Source organism: Mobula birostris, chromosome 13, assembly GCF_030028105.1.
Source record: "Mobula birostris isolate sMobBir1 chromosome 13, sMobBir1.hap1, whole genome shotgun sequence".
NCBI lineage: Eukaryota > Metazoa > Chordata > Chondrichthyes > Myliobatiformes > Myliobatidae > Mobula > Mobula birostris.
Genome location: NC_092382.1, coordinates 16,062,805 through 16,087,619, shown reverse-complemented (window position 1 = coordinate 16,087,619; position 24,815 = coordinate 16,062,805). Strand labels below are relative to the sequence as shown.

The 24,815-nt window shown below is 44.1% G+C and overlaps 2 protein-coding genes across 2 annotated transcripts in view; one reads left to right on the top strand and one right to left on the bottom strand.

Annotated features, from left to right (window-relative positions):
• Positions 1-24,815, bottom strand: part of LOC140207823 (uncharacterized) — a 189,751-nt gene that overhangs the window by 105,300 nt on the left and 59,636 nt on the right. The window lies entirely within an intron of this gene.
• LOC140208443 (uncharacterized) lies at positions 827-10,275 on the top strand. Its single transcript, XM_072277127.1, has 2 exons — positions 827-927; positions 7,611-10,275. Exon 2 carries the CDS (start codon positions 8,010-8,012, stop codon positions 9,297-9,299), a length of 1,290 nt encoding a protein of 429 aa, XP_072133228.1. The 5' UTR covers positions 827-927; positions 7,611-8,009; the 3' UTR covers positions 9,300-10,275.

Here is a 24,815-nt window from a genome sequence, read left to right as displayed (position 1 = left end):
GTGATGTGAAAGCTACTTGTTGCCCAGGGCAAAGGTGTTTGATATCATTATGTACCCAGAGAGAGTGGGACAAAACATGTTCTCACGGGTAGAAAGTCCAGAACAAGAGGGGGTAGAACCAGCAACAGACACAAAATGCTGGGGGAACTCAGCAGGCCAGGCAGCATCTATGGAAAAGAGTACTAATGCTGAGTTCCTCCAGCAATTTGTGTGTGTTGCTCGGATTTCCAGCATCTGCAGATTTTCTCTTGTTTGTGACTGGAGGCAGAACAAAGGTGATTTTCTCAACAGCTGATGTAAAAGATTTTGTTCCCTTTCTCCGAGTTCCCGATCCTTGCATTTAGACAGCTGGAGCTCAGCTCTGTCTGAGAGACCCATCGGTTCCCATTCCCTCATCAGCCGGAAGCTCCCCGGGGCCCGTGTACGGATGGTGGGGCTGAGAGAGAGGGAAGAGAGCAGGACTGTCCCGGGATTGCGGGTCACGGAGTCCGGAGTCACAGCAACTACCCGAAGTCGGTGTTGAAAACGCCGCCCGGTGAGACCCCCAACCCGGAGACCCCTTCTCACCTCAACCGATCATCCGGGGCCTTTTGTGCCCCGCGCGCTGGTGAGCTCGAGCTTGGTCGGTTTAACGGCTGGGCTACTGATCACGTGACCAGACCCTCCCCCACCGCTGTCAACAGGAGTCACGCGATGCGCTGTTCCCATTGGTCCGAAGTGATGTCAATCACTGCTTCCAACCAATAGCGAAGGCGGAGCAGCCGAGGGGGCGTTACCCCGCTGACTCCGTCTCCCGAACTTTCCGTCACGGCGGGACAACCGTCAAAGTAAATGTCCGCTTTCTGATTTATTTCCATTTCCCTCCGAGGGAAGTTGGGGCGTTTGTGAAGCGTCTCCTGCGGCCGGAGTCTGATGTGTCGCTGAGAGGTAGGAGGAGACCGCTCGGCCCGTCGGTTTGATGCCGGTTCCCCGGGGAGGGAGAGGATGAAGACGGTGAGAGAGGGGGCGGACAGGATGTTTGTCCCGGTGGGGACAGGAGGGGCTCATCTGTGGAAATGTCTGAGCCCACGGTGGTGGCGATTCACCACATTGGGGGGCAAACACCGGCAGACTGTTGCCCTGCAAGCGGGGCCAATGGTCCGGGCAAAGTGACAATTATTTGTGTTTTGTTGAGACTGTACCGGGAATATGGTGTAAAATCCCGCTCCCCACACTAACACGGGTTATATATGTTGTGTTCTTTAATACACACCGTGGGTTTCTAATAAAGAACCATATTCTGGAAAAAACTTATCAAAACTTTACTTATCAACAACCACAAGTATCTTGCAAAGCCATGTTTTCTGGATCTTTCTATCATTCCTGCGCATGCTCAGAACTCTCTGCAATCACGTTCCTACACGTCATATCACCAGATCTTCCTTTCCTTAAAAAGAAAAACAATTAGCAACATTGACCAGAGCAAATGCATAATTTAACATGTCTCCATCATTTTCTCTGGGGGTCTGCAAACACCAGTAGATCTTCTAAGTAGTTCACACAGTTTCTTGTGTTTTGTTGTCATTTCCATGTTTTGTCCAGTCTGAAACTGAAACTATGAAGTTGGCTCTTTATTGAAGTCTTTGCGATGCCTTCTTAACACTGCTCCTTCCTCTGTTTGGACCATGTATCATCTGGGTTGTACTTCGTCAAGTACTGTAGCTTTCTGTGTCCATGTGTTCATTTTGTCTTGTATCCTTACTTCATCTTCTTGGTGAAGTTCAGGGAATGGCGGAGAACATCTGTCAAAGTATGTTTTCTTGTTTGGTTTCTGTTCATCTTTCCATCTTTTCACTTGTTCACCTCCCTCTGTTCTCAGGAGGCTCTCATTTTTTGGCAGATTGGATCTCAAACGGCATCCCATCAAGAACTGAGCAGGTGAACATTGACTTTCAAGCAGAGTACTACAATAGGCTAACAAAGCTTTATAAAAATCACCTCCACTATATTTTGCTTTGTGCATCAGTTTCCTGATAATTCCTACCAAATTCTCAACTAATCCATTGGACTGAGGGAAAAATGGTCTGGATGTTGTATGAACAAAGCCCCATTCATGAGCAAAATGTCTCATGCATTCACCATTGAATTGTGGACCATTGTCTGTGAAAACTTCATCAGGTACACCATATCTGGAAAAAAAAACTGATTTCATGCATGTAATTACATTCTCTGTTGTTGTTCTGCTTAAACCTTCACACACTTCAGGATACAATGAGTAGTAATCTGTCATTAATAGATAATCTTTGTCGTCAGATACAAAAAAGATCAACACCTATCTTCTGATAAGGTCTCTAAGGACTAGGACGTGGATGCAGTGGCTCCTTAGGGTTGCTGGGTCGGTATTTAAGGCATATTTGACAAGAAGACACCAATTCTGCAATTTCTTGATTCATCCTGGGCCAAAACATCACTTCCCGCACCCCCCCCCTTACATTTTTCAATACCTCTGAGGCCTTTATGAATTTTCCCAATCATTTCTTTTCCGAGACTCTTAGGAATCACAATTCTGCTACCTTTGTACAATGTCCCGTCGACAACAGAAAGTTCTGTTCTGTGGTTCCAATATTCTTGTACTTCTGAGGTACAGTCATGCTTATTATCTGGCCATCCATCCATCGCCACTTGTATTACCTGACTGACAATTTTGTCCTTCTCTGTCGCAAGACACAGCATTTCCAACTATACAGGAACAACAGGTACAGTCTCTATGATCACACCAACAAATGCCTGAACTTCAACAGCGTCCCTGTGACTGCCTTTTGTTGTTGGATCCACAGCTCTGGAAAGTGTGTCAGCCGTGTACATAAATTTTCCAGGTGTGTATGACACATTCAACACATACCTTTGCAATTTGGTCATCATTCGCTGAATTCGCAAAGGACAGTCGCTTTAAGGTTTGTGAAACAAGCTTATGATCAGTTTCAACATCAATAGATTGCCCTGACACAAACTGATGAAATCTCTCACAAGCAAACATAATGCTGAGCAATTCTTTTTCAATTTGGGTATACCTTGTTTCTGGATCAGATAATGAACGAGATGCAAATGCCACTGGTAGCCATTCCTTATCATGTTTCTGGAGTAACACTGCCCCTAAACCTGCTTGAGATGCATCACACGAAATTTTGATGGCTATCTCAGCATCACAGCATTTCAACACAGGTTCCTTAGTGAGCACTTTCTTGAGATTTTGCCATGCCTTCTCCTGTTCATGATTCCAGCTCCATTTGTTTTTCCTTTTCCGTTACCTGTTTCAATGGAGCAAGCTGTTCCAAAAGATTGGGTATGAATTTTCCCATGTAGTTGACCATTCCCATAAACCTTTGAAAATCCTTTTTACATTGCGGACTTGGCATGTTCTCAATAGCAGAAACCTTCAATGGATCAGGACGCACACCCGCATTGCTGATGATATCACACACAAAGGTAAGTTCAGTCACTCCTAGCTGACATTTGTCTTTATTCAACTTCAGGTTTGCCTTGCGTGTTGCCTCTAAGACTTGTCTGAGCCTGGCGTCATGCTCTTGTTTAGATGATCCGCAAACAATAATATCGTCCTTGGAAGTATCTATGCCCTCAATGTGCTCATATAGCATGTAAATAGTTTTATGGTACACTTCAGGAACTGATGCAATTCCAAATGGAAACCTAAGAAAATGGTATCTGGCAAAAGCAGTGCTCTCAATCTATCTCTAGAATCCCTAAGGGTTATCCTTCTTTTCTGCGAGGGCAATGTCATGCCTTCTTTTAGCCATCCTGATTTATTTGATATGTATTCTCTTGCATTTCTTGTACTCCATAAGAATCTACCTGCCTATCCCTGTTAATGCAACTCCATTTTGTGCCTCACCAGGGTGTCAATATCTCCTGAAATCCAAAAGATACAGTTTCCATCTTTACCTTTTATTCTGACAAGCACATACCCGCTTTGTACTTTCAAAATTTCGCTTTGAAGGCCTCCCACTTACCAAGCACACCTTTGCCATAAAGCAGTCTGTCCCAGTCCACAGTTGCCAGATCCTTGTGTCATAATTCCATTGTTGTTCCGTGCAGTGAACACATCCACCTTTCCTACACTGCTGTTTGTATTGAAATACACAGGACTGAGCATACTCACTGCACCATGCTCAACTTTTTCATTCCTGACTTTGTCTGAGGACTGAACAACATCTGTCTTCACAACCCCTCCACTACCTGTTCTGTTATTCATGCTTCCATTCCCCCTGAAACTTTAGTTTAACTCCCTCTACCCCCACCTCCCACCATGCAGCTCCGTCACCCCTTTGTGCTTCATCTCCCAGGTCAATAAAAAGAAGGTGCATTCCAGGAACAGGCAGATAGGAACAAATAGAAATAGAGGAATTTCAAGTGAACACTTATGAAAGAAATAAAAGAAGGCATGAGGTTGCCCAGGCAGACATGGTGAAGGAGAATCCTCAGAGATTCTGCCAATATTTTAAGAGCAAAAAGATTGCAAGGGAAAAAAATAATCCTCTGGAAGATCAGAATGGTAATCCATATGAGGAGACAAAATATATGGGGAGATTTAAAATCCTATCTTTGCATCTGTATTTACTCGGGAGATGGTTACAAGGTCTATGGAAGTGAGGCAAAGCAGCATCAACTTCATGGACCCTGTACAGATTACAGAGATGGAAGAGTTTGTTGTCTTAAGGCAAATTAGCGTGGATAAACCCCCAGGGCCTGACAAGTTGTTCCCTGGGACTCTGCGGAAGACAAGTGCAGAAATTGTCGGGGCACATGCAGAGATTCTTAAATCATCCTTAGTGACAGGTGAGGTACTGGAGGATTGGAGGACAGCCAATGTTCTTCCGCTGTTCCAGAAAGGCTCTAAAAATAAACTAAGAAATTGTACGTTGGTGAACTTGACATCAGAGGTGGGAAAAGTTACTGGAGGGTTATGTGCAGGAACCGGATATATAAATATTTGGACAGATGTTGACTGATGAAGGATAGGCAGCATGGCTTTGTGCATGCTAGGTCATGTCTCACCAAAGTCTCTCGAGGAAGTTATCAGGAAAGTGGATGAAGGCAAGGCAGTGGATGTTGTCCACATGGACTTTAGTAAGGCACTTGACAAAGTCTCATATGGGAGGTTGTTCAAGAAGGTTCGGTCATTCAGCATTCAAGATGAGATAGTAAATTGAATGAAACACTGTCTTTGGGAGAAACCAGAGTGTGGTAGCAGATGGTTGCCTCTCTGACTGGAGGTCTGTGACTAGTGTGCAATAGGGATCAGTGCTGGATCTGTTGTTGTTTGTCATCTATATCAGTAATCTGGATGACAGTGTGGTTAACTGGATCAGCAAAGTTGTGGATGATACCAAGTTTGGTGGTGTAGTGGACAGCGAGGAAGATAACCATGGCTTGCAGTGCGATCTGGACCCGCTGGAAAAACGTGTTGAGAAATGGAAAATGGAATCTAATGCAGACAGGTGCAAAGTGTTGCACTTTGGTGGGACCTACCAGGGTTGGTCTTACACAGTGACTGGTCGGGCACCGAGAAGCATTGTAGAAGAAATGAATCTGAGAATACAGGTCTATATTTCACCGAAAGTGGTGTCACAGTTCGATAGGGATGGAAAGAAAGATTTTGGCACATTGGCCTTCATAAACCAAATTAATGAGTACTGGAGAGGGATGTTATGTTGACTTTGTACAAGATATTGGTGAGGCCTAATTTTGAGTGTTGTGTGCAGTTTTGGTCACCAACCTACAGGAAGATGTAAAAGAGGTTGAAAGAGTTCAGAGAAAATTTGCAAGGATGTTGCCAGGTCTGGAGGACTTAGGTTATAAGGAGAGATTGAACAGGACAGGGCCTTATTCCTTGGAATGCAGAAGATTGAGGGGAGATTTGTTGGAGGTGTACAAAATTTATGATGGTTATACGTAGATGGGGTAAAAGCAAGCTGGCTTCTTGCACTAAGATTTGGTGGGATTACAACCAGAGGCCCTGGATTAAGGGTGAAAGGTGAAACATGAAGGGGAACATGAGGGGAATCTTCTTCGCACAGACAGTCATCCGTGTGTGGAATGAGCAGAGAGCCCAACTGGTGCATGCGAGCTCAAGTTCAGCATTGAAGAGGTACCTGGATGGTTGGGGTAAATGGGGTAGACAGTTTAAATAGATCAGCACAAACTAGATGGGCCAAAGGGCCCTTTTCTGTGTTGTACTTTTCTATGACTCTGTGACAAGAACATGAAATAAAACTGATATTCATTTAATTCCTTTTAACAACTGTGCGGACCAACCATTCTTCTGGGCAGGTAATATTTACATGGCTTTAAAACTGTGGCACTTTGAATTGACTGTAGATAAAACAAAAACAGAGTTGCACGTCAACAAAGGCTATTTGCGTGAGAGTGTTTCAGTTACTGGGGGGCCAGGCACCCATGCAGCTCAATGGACAATAGACAATAGGTGCAGGAGTAGGCCATTCGGCCCTTCAAGCCAGCACCGCCATTCACTGTGATCATAGCTGATCATCCACAATCAATATTCAGTTCCTGCTTTATCCCCATAACCTTTGATTCCACTATCTTTAAGAGCTCTATCCATCTCTTTCTTGAAAGCATCCAGAGACTTGGCCTCCACTGCCTGCGGGGGCAGAGCATTCCACATATCCATCACTCTGTTCTAAATGGCCTATCCCTTATTCTTAAACTGTGGCCTCTGGTTCTGGACTCACCCATCAGTGGGAACATGCTTCCTGCCTCCAGCGTGTGCAATCCCTTAATAATCTTATATGTTTCAATCTGATCCCCTTTCATCCTTCTAAATTCCTGTGTATACAAGCCAAGTCGCTCCAATCTTCCAACATATGACAGTCCCATCATCCCGGGAATTAATCTTGTGAACCTACGCTGCACTCCCTCAACAGCAAGAATGTCCTTCCTCAAATTTGGAAACCAAAACTGCACGCAATACTCCAGGTGTGGTCTCACCAGGGCCCTGTACAGCTGCAGAAGGACCTCTTTGTTCCAATACTCAATTCCCCTTGTTATGAAAGCCAGAATACCATTAGCTTTCTTCAGTGCCTGCTGTACCTGCATGCTTACTTTCAGTGACTGATGAACAAGAACACCTAGATCTCGTTGTACTTCCCCTTTTCCTAACTTGACTCCATTTAGATAATAATCTGCCTTCCTGTTCTTGCCACCAAAGTGGATAACCTCACATTTATCCACATTCAACTGCATCTGCCATGCATCCGCCCACTCACCCAACCTGTCCAAGTCACCATGTACAAGCTGTCCAAGCACAGTGGGAACAGGGAATAATACCAAAGGATAGTATCAGACTGAGCCAGGTCACAGATTGGAGACGGCCAGAATGCCCCATTCTCACAGAGACAGGAAAAGCATCAGCGAGTTTGATGGTCATTACAGATACCAGTACCGTGCTCAGTTAGAAGATGACTTCTCTCTCCAACTTGTGTTGAACCTCACTTTAACAGTGTGAGGCCAGATCACACCTTGGCAACTCAAGTGATCTCATCTGAAATGTTGTCCTTCACTCACTGATGGATTTTGTAACTTTTTTTTTTCAGGTTAAAAAGGACAAGGGACTTATCTACGGGAATCTTGAACACAACAAGCCAGCTTTGCTGTCTCTGTCCACGTGTATAAGAAGTGGAGCAAGAGATTCACTCGATCATCCTTCCTACTCAGACAGTGGGGAGGATTCACTCGATCATCTGACCGATTGGCATACCTGTCAGTTTACACAGGGGAGAGGCCGTTCACCTTTTCAGACTGTGGGGATTCAAGGTCATCTCATTAAGGTACACCTGCAAGTTCATACTGGGACAAGGCCATTCCCCTGTTCTGTGGGTGAGAGGTGATTCAGTCGGTCATCCCACCTGTGGACACACCAGTCAGTTTGCACTGGGCAGAGGCTGGTCATCTGCTGAATTTGTGGGGAAGGATTCACTCAGTCATCTGACCTAATGGCTCACCAGCGAGTTCACATCGGGGAGCGGCCGTTCAGCTGCTCGGACTGTGGGAAGGGATTCACTTGTTCATCTAAGCTAAAGGTACATCAGCGAGTTCACACTGGGGAGAGGCCGTTCACCTGCTCAGACTGTGGGAAGGGATTCATTCAGTCATCCGATCTGAAGGTACATCAGCGAGTTCACACTGGGGTGAGGCTGTTCAACTGCTCAGACTGTGGGAAACGATTCACTTTGTCATCTCAACTTAAGGTACATCGGCGTGTTCACACTGGGGAGAGGCCGTTCAACTGCTCAGACTGTGGGAAAGGATTCACTTCATCATCTCAACTTAAGGTACATCAGCGAGTTCACACTGGGGAGAGGCCGTTCACCTGTTCAGACTGTGGGAAGGGATTCATTTCGACATCCAATCTGAAGGTACATCAGCGAGTTCACACAGGGGAGCGGCCGTTCACCTGTTCAGACTGTGGGAAGGGATTCACTTTGTTATCTCAACTACTGAGACACCAGTCAGTTCATACCGGGAAGTGGCCAATCACCTGCTCAGTCTGTGGGAAAGGATTCATTAATTCATCTCAACTGAAGGTACATCAGCGAGTTCACACTGGGGAGAGGCCGTTCACCTGCTCAGTCTGCGGGAAGGGATTCAATCAGTCATTTCACCTACTGACACACCGCGCAGCCCACACAGGGAAATGGCCGTTCACCTGCTCAGTCTGTGGGAAAGGATACATTAAGTCATCTGAACTGAAGGTACATGAACGAGTCCACACTGGGGAGAGACCGTTCACCTGCTCAGTCTGTGGGAAGGGATTCATTTCGTCATCCCAACTGAAGATACATCAGCGAGTTCACACAGGGGAGCGGCCGTTCACCTGCTCGGACTGTGGGAAGGGATTCAGTTTGTCTTCTCAACTACTGAGACACCAGTCAGTTCATACCGGGGAGTGGCCATTAACCTGCTCAGTCTGTGGGAAGGGATTCAATCAGTCACTTCACCTACTGACACACCACGCAGCCCACACAGGGAATTGGCCATTCATCTGCTCAGTCTGTGGGAAAGGATTCATTAAATTATCTCAACTGAAGGAACATCAGCGAGTTCACACTGGGGAGAGGCCATTTACCTGCTCAGTCTGTGGGAAGGGATTCATTTCGTCATCCAATCTGAAAGTACATCAGCGAATTCATACTGGGGAGACACCGTACACCTGCTCAGACTGTGGGAAAGGATTCATTCAGTCATCCAACCTACAAGGACACTGGTCAGTTCACACAGGGTAGAGGCTGATCACCTGCTTAGACTTTGGGAAGAGATTCTCTCAGCCAAATGAGCCAAATGTGCATCATTGAATTCACACAGGGGAGAGGCCGTTCACCTGCTTTGAATGTGGTAAAGGATTCATTCAGTTATCTATATTTATGACACACTACCAAGTTCACACCGGGGAGTTGCTGTTCTTCTGCTCTGAATGTGAAAAGCGATTCACTCAGTCATCTAACCATATGTAAACTTCGAGTCGGCTAACAGCTTAATATAGGGGGTGATAGCCCCGCAGCCCGGCCAAACTTAAGAAATCTTGTTTGGGTGGATGCTGCGCAATGTGTCCCCTGTTACAAATCAGTACCCCGAAATAACAAACAGTACACAGTATGCGATTAAACAATTGAGCTTTATAACTCTTATTTTGACTGTATGGTTCGTGAAGTAAACAAAAAAAGAAGAAAAATGGCCCACTCTCTCCATTCACATCTTCTCATCTCTCCCCAGCAAAAGACCACGAAAATCTCCCTTCCAGACTCACAAGGATGAACATTTCTGTCATTGGATAGCCCCGCACTCCAAATCCCTGTTATCTTTATTCCTAATCTAAACATTGCTGCTACAGAGAAACCATTCCCTCAGCAGTGAAACATTGCACAGAGGCCGTTACATGAGCAGTGAAACCTTACAACATGTTACACTGGGATACATTACCAGATTCACACTGGAGAGAAAGTTTGAATAAGCTGCATGCTGGATATTTGTCCATCACCGTTGCTGAATGCAATTTCGACAATGACAGTCGGTGCTGAACTCTGCAATTATCACCACACCCAGTTCTGCACCCTGGTCACTGGGCATGGGAGGAGTTTCTTCTGCTGCACAATCACCTTTAATGGGACTGGAGTTTAATATTCTGTATCGGAGACAAATAAATCAGTTCTATTTTAAACTCTGTCTCTGGTACTTAGTAAATTTATAACACAACCAGTGTACAATAGAGAGTCAACTCGGGCTGTCTGGACCCTGCCAGTAATTCAGTTTCACGATAGTCCTTTTTAAATCCTCCCCTGTTCCCCTTTCGCTCTCCCTGTGGAGATGGGTTCCAAACAGTCACCACTCTGTGGGCGAAGAGGTTTCTCTTGAATTTTCTGCAGACTGAAGAAGTGGAGCTGACTGCAGTTCTGTCTGACATGTTCATCGCCCCTCTAATCTCTGGGCTGAGGAAGAATGACATTGGGAGTTAACCTCCTTATTCAGGGCTCATTTCCACATGTGGGTCATTTTCCCTGCTTCTAAAGGGTTGTTAGAAAACACCACTGTCCTCTAAAGACTGAAAGCAGAATGGGAAACCATCAGTTGGATATTCAACGGAGCAGGGTCAGAAACCAGAGGCGGGTCCACACAGGGCAGAGTTTGGGGCTTTGGACGATGGTCAGGGTAAGAACGTATGATGAGGAGAAGGGAATCAGCAGCGGGGTGTGGCAACGAATGACAGAGTAGCAACATTTGGAAGCTGATTGACAGAGTAAATAATTCCGTTGTCTGACTGATGACACAAACAATGCCTGTGGTGAGGTGCTCCATTGATCGAGGCACATGTGTGTTTTGAAATGGTTTTATCAATTGAGGGAGTTGTTCCTGCTTGTTTATCCTGTTACATCCCGATGGTTTTAAGGATTGTCTTATCTGCAAAAGTGTATTGATTATCCGTGTTCCTGTGCCTACTCCTAGTCTGCGTCCTGTCCCGTCATTTAGTTTTGTCCATTCCTGTTCCCTCATACTTCAGTGCCTGTGTCATGCTTTTGGGACCGTTCCCAGCGTCCCCCATTATGACACTTGAAGCAAGATTTTGGTGAATGATATTTGCCACTTGATTGTACCTTTGTAAGTAATCAGATTGAGTTAAACTGCTGCAGGATCCTGGGAAGTGTCGGACTGTGTCTGGTATGTCTTGGCATTTTCTGCATTCATCACCTTGTTTGTTACTCTTTTATGTATCTTTGTTAATTTTTACGTTAACCACTCTGTCCTGTATTTCTGCAAGGAACCTCTCTTTCTGTGAAGACGTCTTCCACTCAGAGTCGGGCGTTCGATGCTTCCTTGACGAACATCTTATCTGCTCAGATCATTGGGGTGTCTTCCATGGAGGGTCATAATCATTCCACTGGTTAACATTTTCTTCAATACTGGTGATTCATTTTTCTGAGTAGGCCTCTCATTTAAGTTTTCTGGTGTGTACTTCCATCACAATTGCTTATGCTTGCATGGAGTGCTGAATCCTGCTTATTTTAGAAGAAAATATATATTTAGGAGTTTTATCTGACTTTTGTGTAAGTTTTTAATGTCTGTAATTCCTCGTCCTCCTTCTGTCCTAGGTAGTGTTGATCCAAGTCTGTTTCAGTGCAGATACTGTTTTCTAAATTTGTCTTTTCCGCTCTTATTTTTCTTTGTAAAGTTCCATTTCAGAATGGGACCAAGATATTTTTCCGAAATAATAAGTTTCGTTAAGGAAAATATTTTGATCCCCGATTCGATTTTGAGAGAAAGTGGGGCTCCTTTGCCAAATATTATCATTTAATATGAATTTATTTATATAATTTCCTTCCAATTTTATGTTATATAAATGTGATTTGGCAGTTGTTGCTGTTGTTTTAAAAAGAATCTTTTATATATAATTGCAAGACGTGATGCTCCGGGTGTTGGTTCCTAATGTTTTTTTAGTAGTTCGTGGGTATTTTTTTCATTAGTTGGGGTTCTCTTTTTCCCTTTTTCTAAGTTTTTTTTCATTAGCATATACAAGCTTTTTTCTTCAGCTTTATTAATTATATATACTAATTTGTTGAACTTTTGCATTTTATAGTTGTAGAAGATTATATATCAATAAAAAGATTTAAAAAATGAAATGAAAAGAAAATATGTTCTTAGGAGATATTTTGCTTAATTCCCCATCCCCCTTACATTTGTTTCTCTCACTTCATCTCCACCCCCCAAATGCCGATACTTCAAGTGTATCGGGGTAGAAGTGGGTATATATACTATTACTAAGGAGAAAATTTGCTTTGGAAGCTGAAAGGCCTGGAGGTAGGTAAAACTCCTGGACCAGACAATGTACACCCCAGTGTTCAGAAAATGGTAGGTGAATAGATTGTGAAGGCATTAAAGTCATAGAACATGACAATCTAGTCTGTGCCAAAGTATTCATCCAGCAACCTTCATTCCCTTCCATCCATGCACCCATCCAAACTTTGCTTAAATGTTGAAATCGCCCCTGCCACTTGCTCTGGCAGCCCGTTCCACATTCTCACCAGCTCTGAGGGACCAAGTCCCCCCTCGTGTTTATCTTAAAGAATGGGTCATGACCTTTCAAGTATTACTAGACTTGGGAATAGTTCTGGCGAGCTAGAAAGTTGCAAATGTCATTCCATTCTTTAAGAAGGGAGGGAAGCAGAAGAAAGGATATTATATGACAGTTTCTGACGTCAGTGGTTGGAGTCCATTAAGGATGATTTTTCGGGGTACTTGGCACACGATAAAGTAGGCCAAATTCCTCATGGTTTCCTGGAGGGAAAATCTTGTCTCAGAAATCTGTTGGAACTCTTTGATGAAATAACAGGCAGGATAGACAAAGGAGAGGCAGTGGATGTTGTTTGCTTGGATTTCCAGATGGTCTTTAACAAGGTCTTGCTCCCATGAGCCTGCTGAATAAGGTCACAGCTCATGGTATTACAGGAAAGATACTACAATCAATCGAAGAGTGGTTTACTGGCAGCAGGCAAAGACTCAGAACAATGCGAGCCTATTCTGTTTGCTGCTAGTAAACAATGACATTCCGCTGGGATCAGTATTGAGACCGCTTTTTTTCGTGTTAGATATCAACGATCTGGATGACAGAATTGATGGCTTGGTGACCAGCTTTGCAGTTAATACGAAGATAGGTGCCAGGCAAAGCTGGTCACCAAGCCATCAATTCTACCTTAGAGTAAAGCGGGTGTCTAATGAAGGACTCGGACAGGTTTGGAGAACAGACAATGAAGTGGCAGATGGAATGCAGTGTAGGGACTGCGGTCTACAGTCAGGGACTCAGGTTCACGTAGCATAGTGATGCACGAACATTATTAGCAAAACACTCCGATACAATACGGGTTTCGTTTTGTCACAGACAACAATGCCATTTTGGTACTACCAGTAAAGAACATTTCCAGAGTGGTCAAGAAGCTTCCAAACAGCCCGGGCCATCTGTGAAAACCCTTCCACATAGATGGAATCTTATCCCCTTTTTAAGTTTAAATTCAAGGATAATTACCATAAAAATGAATATTCTCCCTCACTTACTTTACCTTTTCCGGACTTTACCTGTGGAGGTAGACGATAATCAATTCAGGGAATGGGACAAAAGGATTTCCCGCCTTATTTCGCAAGGAAAGAAACCTAGAATCAGATTTAACACCTTCCAGTTAGGAAAGGAAGGAGGAGGTATAGCACTTCCTTGCTTGAGAAATTATTTTTATGCTTCACAGATAACCCCTCTGTTATATTGGTGTAATAAGGGATAGAAGGCTAGGTGGAAGGAAATAGAATTTGGATTGATTGACAGTTTTCCTCTACAGGCCTCAATTGCGGGCAAAGGATTGATGGCCCAATTGGAAAAGATTAAAAATACCTGGATAAATGTCACACTAAAAGTATGGCAAAAGGTGGCTAATTCATGTGGAATCTATAACATGTTAAAGCTTTTCAGATGGTGTGCTGATGATACCACATTCCTTCCCAGCAGAGGAGATAAAAGATTTGAACTATGGATAGAGAAAGGTCTTACAACCTACATCTCATTCACACACTAAAGTATTACGAAGTTTTCAATCCCTGTAGGACAAACATGGCCTGGAACACAATCACTTTTTTAGGTACCTTCAAAAAGAATTCAAAAAGAAAATAATTATCATATTTGGAATAAATGGATTGAATTTATAACCCCAAAGCGAGCAGACTTTTAGATGACTCTCCTAATGGTTTAGACTGCCTTCCCTATCAACATAGTAATAGTGTTAACGTAAGCTCCCTTGGTTCGAATGTTCACTGTTCTATTTCTGGAAAATGAGGAATTAACACAAGCAAAGAAAAAGATTTGAGAAAAAATATGATGAAATGAAGTAAATAAGTACACAGAGATTGGATAAGTATGTTTGTGGGTAGGAACAAACATTAACACCTACGAAGGAAGCTACATGGGGTTACACACAATATTTTGAACCAGAAAGAAATGGACCAGAAGAGATACATGGAGATTATTATTCATACACTATTATTACTATTTTAACAACTATTATTATTATTTAGTTTAATAGAGTGGAATTACAACTGCACGTAAATATCTATTTAAGTGCCTAATTATTTTTATATCATCTCAGTGTGTACTTGTGAATATATAAATATATATAGATTTATATATATATAAACATGGAAAAGGTTTTATATGTAAAAACAAGTTTGTGTAATACTTAAAATACCTTATCCAAATAAAAAATAACATTAAATAAAGAAAACCCTCCCAACCCCTACATCACTCCCCATTTCTGTAAACCTCTCCAACCCCGACAGCACTCGCCATCTCTGTAAAACCCTCCACCATCCACCCTGGAGCTGACCCGAGAAAGACACTGTCCATGACGCATGGCAGGGCTCATAAAACACCCTGTTGTCCAGAGGAAACTACAGTCTGATCAAGGACAGGGGAAGCAGACAAACCAGTTCTCTCTGTCTCCCCCCATTTCGTGGACTCTGAATTGACTCTTGCTCTTGGATAATCTAATCAGAGCATCCACCCTGGAGCATTCAGACGACAGCTGACCCGAGAAAGACACAGGGTGAATGCAGACACAGGAAGCTTCAGGTGATCATCTGCTAATCCTGAGACCATTCCTAAACAAGCATACGTTTGTTATGTAAAGGGCGTGGACTCTGTACTGACTCCTGACTCCGGGACAATCTAATCAGAACAATAAACCTGAGACCGTTCTCAGAGGAGTGGATACTGATTATGCAAAATGCCGGACCTACCAAACAAGCAATCTGTAGCCTCGTTTGGTTGCCTCTGTCTGCCTGGGCTGCCTCATTAAACTGGATGTAAAGACCCAAATACACAAGGCTGGGGTGGGCGGAGCCATGAAACAACGTTGGCTGTTGCCCTGTACAATGAGCAGTGAGAAGGTGACCCAGGTAGGTCAGGACAGAGATCCAGTGGTTCAGTTTATGAGGGGCAGTATAAGACTCAGGAGCTCCAAATAGACAGGGGCGATAACTCTCCAGCAGCCAGAGACCAACCATCGTGAATAGGGAGGACCCCACGGACACGTGGAGATCGGGATCACGAGGCCAGCCGTAGAATCCTTTCCCGGGTGATACCTTTTCTCTTCATTGACTGTTCATGGAGTGTCAGGGGTTCTAGTAGAATGCACACAGGTAGATAGCGTGTGAACCTACATGCTTTATAGTTGAAATAATAAAATTTACTTGTTGGTAAATACAGATTCTCTGTACCTCTCTGATCATTATTACAAGGGATGATCCTTGTAACAGGGGCGTCCATCATTCAAGTTGCCCACCAATAGGACATGCCCTCTGCACAGTGTTACCATCGGGAGGGAGCTCACGCTCAGCGATTCAGGAACAGCTTCTTTCCCTCCGCCACCTGTAACTCAGTTTTTTTCCCCTCTATATTTATTTATCCTGTATTTCATTTTACTGCTACCGAAAAGTTAACAAATTTCACGACAAATGCCTGTGATATGAAACCTGGTTCTGATTCGGATGCGGGAGGGTTGTGTTAGATTGAATTTAAATTGGTTGAAAGATAATGAGAGGCATTGATCATGTGGACAGTCAGAGGCTTTTTCCCAGGACTGAACACGAGAGGGCATTATTTTAAGGGGCTTGGAAGTAGGTACAAAGGAGATATCAGGGGTAAGATTCTTTTCCGCAGAGGGTGGTGAGCGCGTGGAATTGGCTGCCGGCAGCTGTGGTGGAGGCGGAAATGATAGGGACTCCTGGATGGATACATGGAGCTCAGAAGAATAGATGACTATGGGTAATTCTCAGGTAGGGACATGTTCGTTACAGCCTTGTGGGCCGAATAGATGACTAGGTAATTCTCAGGTAGGGACATGTTCGTTACAGCCTTGTGGGCCGAAGGGCCTGAATTGTGCTGTATGATTTCTATGTTTCTATGTTACTAAGGCGATAAGAAGTGAGGTTTATCTAATTCCGAATGGGAAAAGGGAGAGAAAGAGAGGTGATCACACTTTGGTCAGCCCTGACATCAGTGAATTGACTCAGTTAACGATACAGGAGGAGGTCACTGATCCACCTAGTTTAATGCCGAGACTTTCCGCAGCACTGGCAAGGCCTCAGTTGGAGTATTGTGAGCAGTTTTGGGCACATTACCCTGAAAAGACGTGTTGAAGCTAAAAAGGGTTTCATTCACGAAAATGATTCCAGGATTGAACGTCTTGTCCTATGACAAGCATTGGACGGCTCTGAGCCTGTACTGACTGGAATTCAGAAGAATAAGGGTGACCTCATTGAAACCTATCGAATGGTGAAAGGCCTTGACAGAGTGGATGCGGAAAGGATGTTTTCTCCGGGGAGAGAGTCCAGGATCAGAGGACACAACCTCAGAATAGAGGACCGCCCTTCAAGTCCGGTAAAGAGGATGGATTTTTTTTTAGATAGAGAGCGGTGCGTTTGTGGAAATCTTTGCCAGTCGCCGCTGCGGAGGCCATGTTTTTAGGGATATTCAAGGCAGCAAGTGATAGATTTTTCATTGTTCGGGGCAGGAAGGGATACGGGGAGAAGGGAAGAGATTGGTGCTGAAAGGAAAATTGGATCAGCCATGATGAAATGGTGGAGCAGACTCGATGGCCAAATGGAGTAACTCTGCGCCTGTATCTCATGGTCTTACCTTCTTCGCGCTGACTATCACTTGGACCATCTCGTTAACTTTGTTTCTTGTATCGTTTCGATATCTACACATAAATCGCCCGTCATCTGTGTACGCAGTTACCTTTGTAGGGTCCTGGTAAACCCATCTCCATCAGAGTATGAGAGAGCTCCATCCAAATCACAGCCACTGGTTCTCTGTGAGACATGTCCTGATGTTCCAGTCACCGTCAGTCTCTCCCTCTCAGACCACAAAGCCTCCACCAGCAGGTCGTCTTATTGACACCAACTCAAATGTTTTAAGTTGTTGGTAAAATCAGACCTGAACTGTGTTTGTACTCAGGGTAAACTCCGCTTCTCAAGTATCCACGCTGACTTCCGTGTACTTCCTAAAGTACTGGACCTGCTGCCGGACGCAACATCCAGGCAAATGCCAAGATTTCTATAGCAGCTGACATCTCTTGGAGGACTGGGTCAGGCATAATCTGAAAGGAAAAACAATTTGTCAACGTTTCTGAACGAAACCATCCGGGCCTGGTAAATGCAGGGGGTTTTGGGATGAGCCGAGTTTCTCTACAAGATCTACCCATATCTTCACTCCGCGGTCTCACCATTCTGTAGATATCATTATCTGCCTGTCCCCATCACATTCCTTTACCACTATTTTAGTTGTGTTCTATAAGTTCTTCAAGGCCTGTAGATACATTCTTCGAAATAAAATCCCATTCTCCCGATAGACGCACAACTTCTCACAGACAAGTTTTCATATGAAGGTTTTCGCACAGATGTTGTTTTGGACCGAGGTCCTGATTCACCTCCAATCTCCGTCAAGCACATTGCAGGCTGCTTGGGGCTACCTCCTGTCATTCCTCAGGCTTCTACCCTCACACTAATGGACAGGCTGAGAAGACGAACCAAGACCTGGAGCAGGTTCTTCTCTGCCTCTCTCCTCTCGGAGTAACCATTTAATCTTGGCCGAGTTTGCCCACAGCACCCTTCAGCATTCATCACTGGGTATGACCCCTTTCGAGTGTCAAATTGAGTTTCTGCCTCGCTCTGTCTCCTGATCAGGAATTAGAGGTCGGGTTGCCCTCCGCAGAATAATTTGTTTAAAGGTGTCTCAAGGGCAAAGGATTCTGAAAGAAAGTTCAGCCCGGCAGCAGGCCAAGGCCAACAGACAAAGGCGGTTTGGCCCCTCTTTCAATATTGATTAGCGGGTCTCTGTTCGTCCACTCAAACCTGAATCGCGAAAACTAGCCCCTCGCTTTATCGGCCTCTTTAAAGTCACAAGGAAAACTGTCCCGGCAACATATATATCACATCCTCCTTCTTCTCTAAAAATTCACCCCGCCTATCGGGATTTAAACTTTTACCTTGTCCCTATTTGGCCCCGAATCGGAAGACTCACATGCCTTTCCCTCCGCGCCACCACACCGCCACCGCCCCCCCCCACCCCCCCCGCCCCTCACTACCGAGGATCATCTTGCTAGTTCGGGAGGAATATTTTGGATCCTGTCCTTAATTCAGAATTCCAAAGGACATTCCGGACAGTACTGGGCCATCAGATGCGGCCATGGTGGGACGGGATTTGTCGCACCCTCGTGTCGGAGGTAGAGTATTCTCAGGTCTCTTTTTTTTTCTTTGCTGTTTTGTTTGTCAGTTCTCTGAGTTTTATGAATTGTAACTCAAATGTGTTGTTGCGCTTTGGGGATTTTTATATGTTAGAGTTGTGTCTTCTATAGTTGACAATCACGGTGCAATTATCCATGGATGCTTCTAATTAATTCTCCCTGAGACTTTGCAGGTATCTAAGTAAATATCCATGAACCTTTGTTCCTCTTCAGATTGGTTACCTGTAAACTTGTCCCGAGTCTGGGCACGGATTCTTTCGTGCCCTGGAGTATATCTAAAGGGGCAGTGCGAATTCCTGGGGCTCGGTCGGCCTGATCCTTGCCTAGTGGTCACTGAGCATTGGAGGAGTCTGTTCTGCTGATGTTAGCCTTAAACTAGACTGGTGTTTAATATTGTGGATCTGTGAAAGATAAATCAGTTCTCTATCAAATTCCGTGTCCTAGGTGCTTACTGTCTCTACCACACTCACATTGTACACTAGAGAGGCCACTCGGCCCATCTGATCCCTGCCCATGTTTCTGTTCCATATCAGTATTTTATTAATCCATCCCTGCCGTCCCCCTCTCACTGTCTCTGTGATGACAGATTGCAACTAGTCACCAGTCCGTGGGAGAAGAGATTTCCCTTGAATGTCATAGAATCATAGAAACCTACAGGACATTACAGACCCTTCGGCCCACAATGTTGTGCCGACCATGTAACCTACTCTAGAAAACGCCTAGAATTACCCTACCTCATAGCTCTCTATTTTCCGAAGCTCCATGTACCTATCTGAGGTTCTCTTAAAGGACCCCATTGTATCCGCCTCTACCACTGTCACCGGCAGTGCATTCCACACACCCACCACTCTTTGTGTAAAAAAATCTTACCACTGACATCTCCCTTGCAACTACTTACTTTAAACTTACCCCTTGTGTTAGCAATTTCCGTCCTGGGAAAAAGCCTCTGGCTATTCGCACAACCAATGGCTCTCATCACCTTCTCCACCTGCATGAATTTCCTGCATGATTTTCTCCAGACTGAATAAGATGATGAACTCACTGTGGTTTTGACGTTCCCCAGGGGTCCGGCCGAAGGCGGTTAAACTCCTTCTTCCCTGATCTTTTGAACGTTTTGGGACATTTTCACTCATTTCAAAGGACTGTGCCTCAGACAGCTGGGCTGTTGCAATGCGCCTCTAAAGTCTGACAGCAGACTAGTGAGTGAATCTTCGATGGAGCAGAGTCGGAAACCAAAGTGTTGCCAGCATGAGTCAGTGCTTTGGGGCTCCAGAGAGATATGGAGTCTAGAGTTTACGAGGAGGAGTAGGAAGAGGAATCAGGCCAAAAAGATGTGCCTGCAGATGAAAGAACAGAAACATTTGGAAACTGATTTTTTAAAAAATGCAAAACACTGGAGGAAATCAGCAGATCAGGCAGCAAATGTGGAGAGGAATAAACAGACAACGTGTAGGCCGAGCTCCTTCAGAATTCCTAGACTATGTGCTCCTCTGCTGAGCTGCTGCCTGGACAGCAGAGTTCGTCCAGCATTTTGTGTGTGTGCGTCTCTGTATTTCCAGCAACTGCAGAATCTCTTGTGTTTTATACCTGCCTTTGTAAGAGGGTTGTACTTTGGCATTAGATACACTTCGATATTGAGTATATTGTTTATTGGAGCCGTTTTCTGCGTTAAAAAGGCTGCTGAGTTTTCTATACAGACACTAAAAAACTGAGATATGGACATGGAACCAGTGTTTGAAAAAACTGTTAATGGCACCGTGATTACCCATAAAGCATTGCGTTATAAATTTCGCAGGCGCTGAAGCATCGATCATATGCGCAGGCGTGAAGGTTGGTGAATATCAGGCATGCGCGCAGTACACAAAGGCCTCGGGATCACGGCTGCAGGTTCGGCTGCAGGTAAGTGAGAATCTCGGGACGATGCTGTGACTCCGGACTCCGTGACCCGCAATCCCGGGACAGTCCTGCTCTCTTCCCTCTCTCTCAGCCCCACCATCCGTACACGGGCCCCGGGGAGCTTCCGGCTGATGAGGGAATGGGAACCGATGGGTCTCTCAGACAGAGCTGAGCTCCAGCTGTCTAAATGCAAGGATCGGGAACTCGGAGAAAGGGAACAAAATCTTTTACATCAGCTGTTGTGAAAATCACCTTTGTTCTGCCTCCAGTCACAAACAAGAGAAAATCTGCAGATGCTGGAAATCCGAGCAACACACACAAATTGCTGGAGGAACTCAGCATTAGTACTCTTTTCCATAGATGCTGCCTGGCCTGCTGAGTTCCCCCAGCATTTTGTGTCTGTTGCTTGTTCCACCCCCTCTTGTTCTGGACTTTTCTACCCGTGAGGTCATGATTTTTTAATTTTTTTTTAAGTTTTCTACAAACTACAGTGTCGAAGAAAAAAATCAATAGTGTAAATAGAAGGATCATTGCAATACAGACAAAAATAGCAATAATACACATCTTAACAAATGAGCAAGTCACCCATATTAAAAATGAAAAGTTAGAAAGGAAAGCACCCAACCCTCCCACGATCCAACTCCAAGCCAACCATTACATTATAAGTATAAATATTTAAAAGGACATTTGAGATAAACTTTTATCACCCCAGATCTATATATTGTAGGAAAAAGAGAAATGAATAATAAAAAAAGCAGCCTGCTAACTAAACAAAGAATCAAAGAAAGCTGGAAATGCAGGATCTGACTATCAAGGGAAGAAAAAAATACACCTGTCAATCTAGGTGAGAATTATGAAAATATCCAAGAAAAGGTCCCCACACCTTATGGAACTTTATATCTGAATTAAAAAGTGAATAGTAACCGTATACGCTTATAACAATTACAGCACGGAATCAGGCCATCTCGGCCCTTCTAGTCCGTGCTGAACTCTTATTCTCACCTCGTCCCGCTGACCTGCACTCAGCCCTTAACCCTCCATTTTTTTCCTGTCCATATAGCTGTCCAATTTTACTTTAAATGACAACATCGAACCTGCCTCAACCACTTCTGCTGGAAGCTCGTTCCACACAGCTACCACTCTCTGAGTAAAGAAGTTCCCCCTCATGTTACCCCTAAACTTTTGCCCTTTAACTCTCAACTCATGTCCTCTTGTTTGAATCTCCTCCAATCTCAATGGAAAAAGCCTATCCACATCAACTCTATCTATTCCCCTCATAATTTTAAACACCTCTATCAAGTCCCCGCTCAACCTTCTACGTTCCAAAGAATAAAGACCTAACTTGTTCAACCTTTCTCTGTAACTTAGGAGATGAAACCCAGGCAACATTTTAGTAAATCTTCTCTTTACTCTCTCAATTTCATTGACACCTTTCCCATAATTCGGTGACCAGAACTGTACACAATACTCTAAATTTGGCCTTAGCAATGCCTTATACAATTTCAACATTACATCCCAACTCCTATACTCAATGCTCTGATTTATAAAGGCCAGCATACCGAAAGCTTTCTTCACCACCCTATCCACATGAGATTCCACCTTCAGGGAACTATGCACCATTATTCCCAGATCCCTCTGTTCTACTGCATTCTTCAATGCCCTACCATTTACCATGTATGTCCTATTTTGATTAGTCCTACCAAAATGTAACACCTTACATTTATCAGCATTAAATTCCATCTGCCATCTTTCAGCCCACTCTTCTAACTGGCCTAAATCTCTCTGCAAGCTTTGAAAACCTTCTTCATGATCCACAACTCCACCTATCTTAGTATCATCTGCATACTTACTAATCCAATTTACCTCCTCACCATCCAGATCATTAATATATATGACAAACAACATTGGACCCAGTACAGATCCCTGAGGCACACCACTAGACACCATCCTCCTATCTGACACGCAGTTATCGTCTCTGGCGTCTCCCATCCAGCCACTGCTGAATCCATTTTACTACTTCGATATTAATGCCTAACGATTGAATCTTCTTAACTAACCTTCCATGTGCAACGTTGTCAAAGGCCTTACTGAAGTACATATAGACAACATCCACCGCTTTATCCTCATCAACTTTCCTAGTAACCTCATCAAAAAGTTCAATAAGATTTGTCGAACATGACCTTCCACGCACAAATCCATGTTACCTGTTCCTAATCAGACCCTGTCTATCCAGATAATTATATATACCATCTCTAAGAATACTTTCCATCAATTTCCCCACCACTAACGTCAAACTCACAGGCGGATAATTGCTAGGTTTACTCTTAGAACCCTTTTTAAACAATGGAACAACATGAGCAATAAGCCAATCCTCCAGCACCATTCTCATTTCCAATGACATTTGAAATATTTCTGTCAGAGCCCCTGTCATTTCCACACTAACTTCCCTCAAGGATTCTAGGGAATATCCTGTCTGGACCCAGAAACTTATCCAGTTCTATATTCCTTAAAAGCACCAGTACCTCCTCTTCTTTAATCATCATACTTTCCATAACTACCCTTCTTGTTTCCTTTACCTTACACAATTCAATATCCTTCTCCTTGGTGAATACCGAAGAAAAGAAATTGTTCAAAATCTCCCCCATCTCTTTCGGCTCCGCACATACCCATCCACTCTGATTCTCTAAGGGATCAATTTTATCCCACACTATCCTTTTGCTATTAATATCTTTTCAAGATCCAAACAAGACATAATATCCCTGAGCCATCGAACATGGGTAGGGGGAACTACATCTCTCCACTTAAGGAGTACTGCACGTCCAGCTGAAAGAGAGAGAAAAGACAATGTTCATCGTTTAGCCAGGATCAAATGCTTGTCAGAGTCTCGAGAAATACCGAAAAGAGCGATCAAAGGATCAGGTTCCAAATGACAGGGACGTGTTTTGACCCATTCTCTCTGGGTACATAATGATATCAAACACCTTTGTCCTGGGCAACAAGTAGCTTTCACATCACAAATGTGCCAGACTCCAATGAGACAGACTACTGCCCTTCCCTTCATATTCATTGGCATTGCCATCACTGAGTTCACCACCGTCAGTCACCTGGGGGAGGGTTCAGGGGAAATATTTGTGTACAATACAGAAACTGGTGTCACCTGTGTGTATTGTGGTGATGAAAAAGTTGCTGGAGAATTCGCAAGTGGGAAGAAGTGGAGTGATATTTGGAAATCTTGACTTTTTAAAGCATAATTTAGCAAGCAAGTGACATATGGATGATGTGCAAAAGCTCTGGTGAGAAAATCCTTCATTACCCGTTACAGGCCTGCTGCATAGGTTGTGTGAGAGTGCAGATGAACTCGATCAAACCCAGAGGACATCAAAGTTCTTATCGACAGTGATTTGCTAGCTGTTAAAATGACTGTCTCTCTATATAAAATTCACTGTGCACATGTTGTCACTGTGTAAAAAAAATGGACAGTACAAGATTTATGTGCACACTGGTCATTACAAATTAGAGGGGACATTGGTGGGAAGGTGGGAAGACATCCGGTGTCCCTGATGCCCTCACCTACAAGATGTGCATCCAGCTGCAGCTTGTAACCCTGCACTTTACAGAATTGGAACTTGAAATGGGAGAATTCTGGATCATCCAGGAGTTGGAGGACGTAATAGATATGACATGAAGAGAGGTGAGTTACACCCAAAGTGCAGGACACAGGAAACTGGGTGAGAGGCAGGAAGGGGAATGAGTTTAAATAGCAATCACAGAGTACTGTTATTGCTATCCAACACAACAACGGGTGGACCACTTTAGAAACTTGCGGGGGATTACCTGGCAGAGGAAAGTCAAGGGGGTGATAGGAGATTCGTTAGTTAGGGGAACAGAACAAGAGGGGACGAATATCCTAGTGGTAAGACTTGCTCATGCGAGTTGTAGGGGGAATGGGAGCCAGCATTAACAGAACAGATAGTGGAGAGGGTGAATTGAATTGACTTTATTACTTACGTCCTTCATATACATGAGGAGTAGAGATCGTTATGTTATGTCTCCGTCTAAGTGTGCAATTTG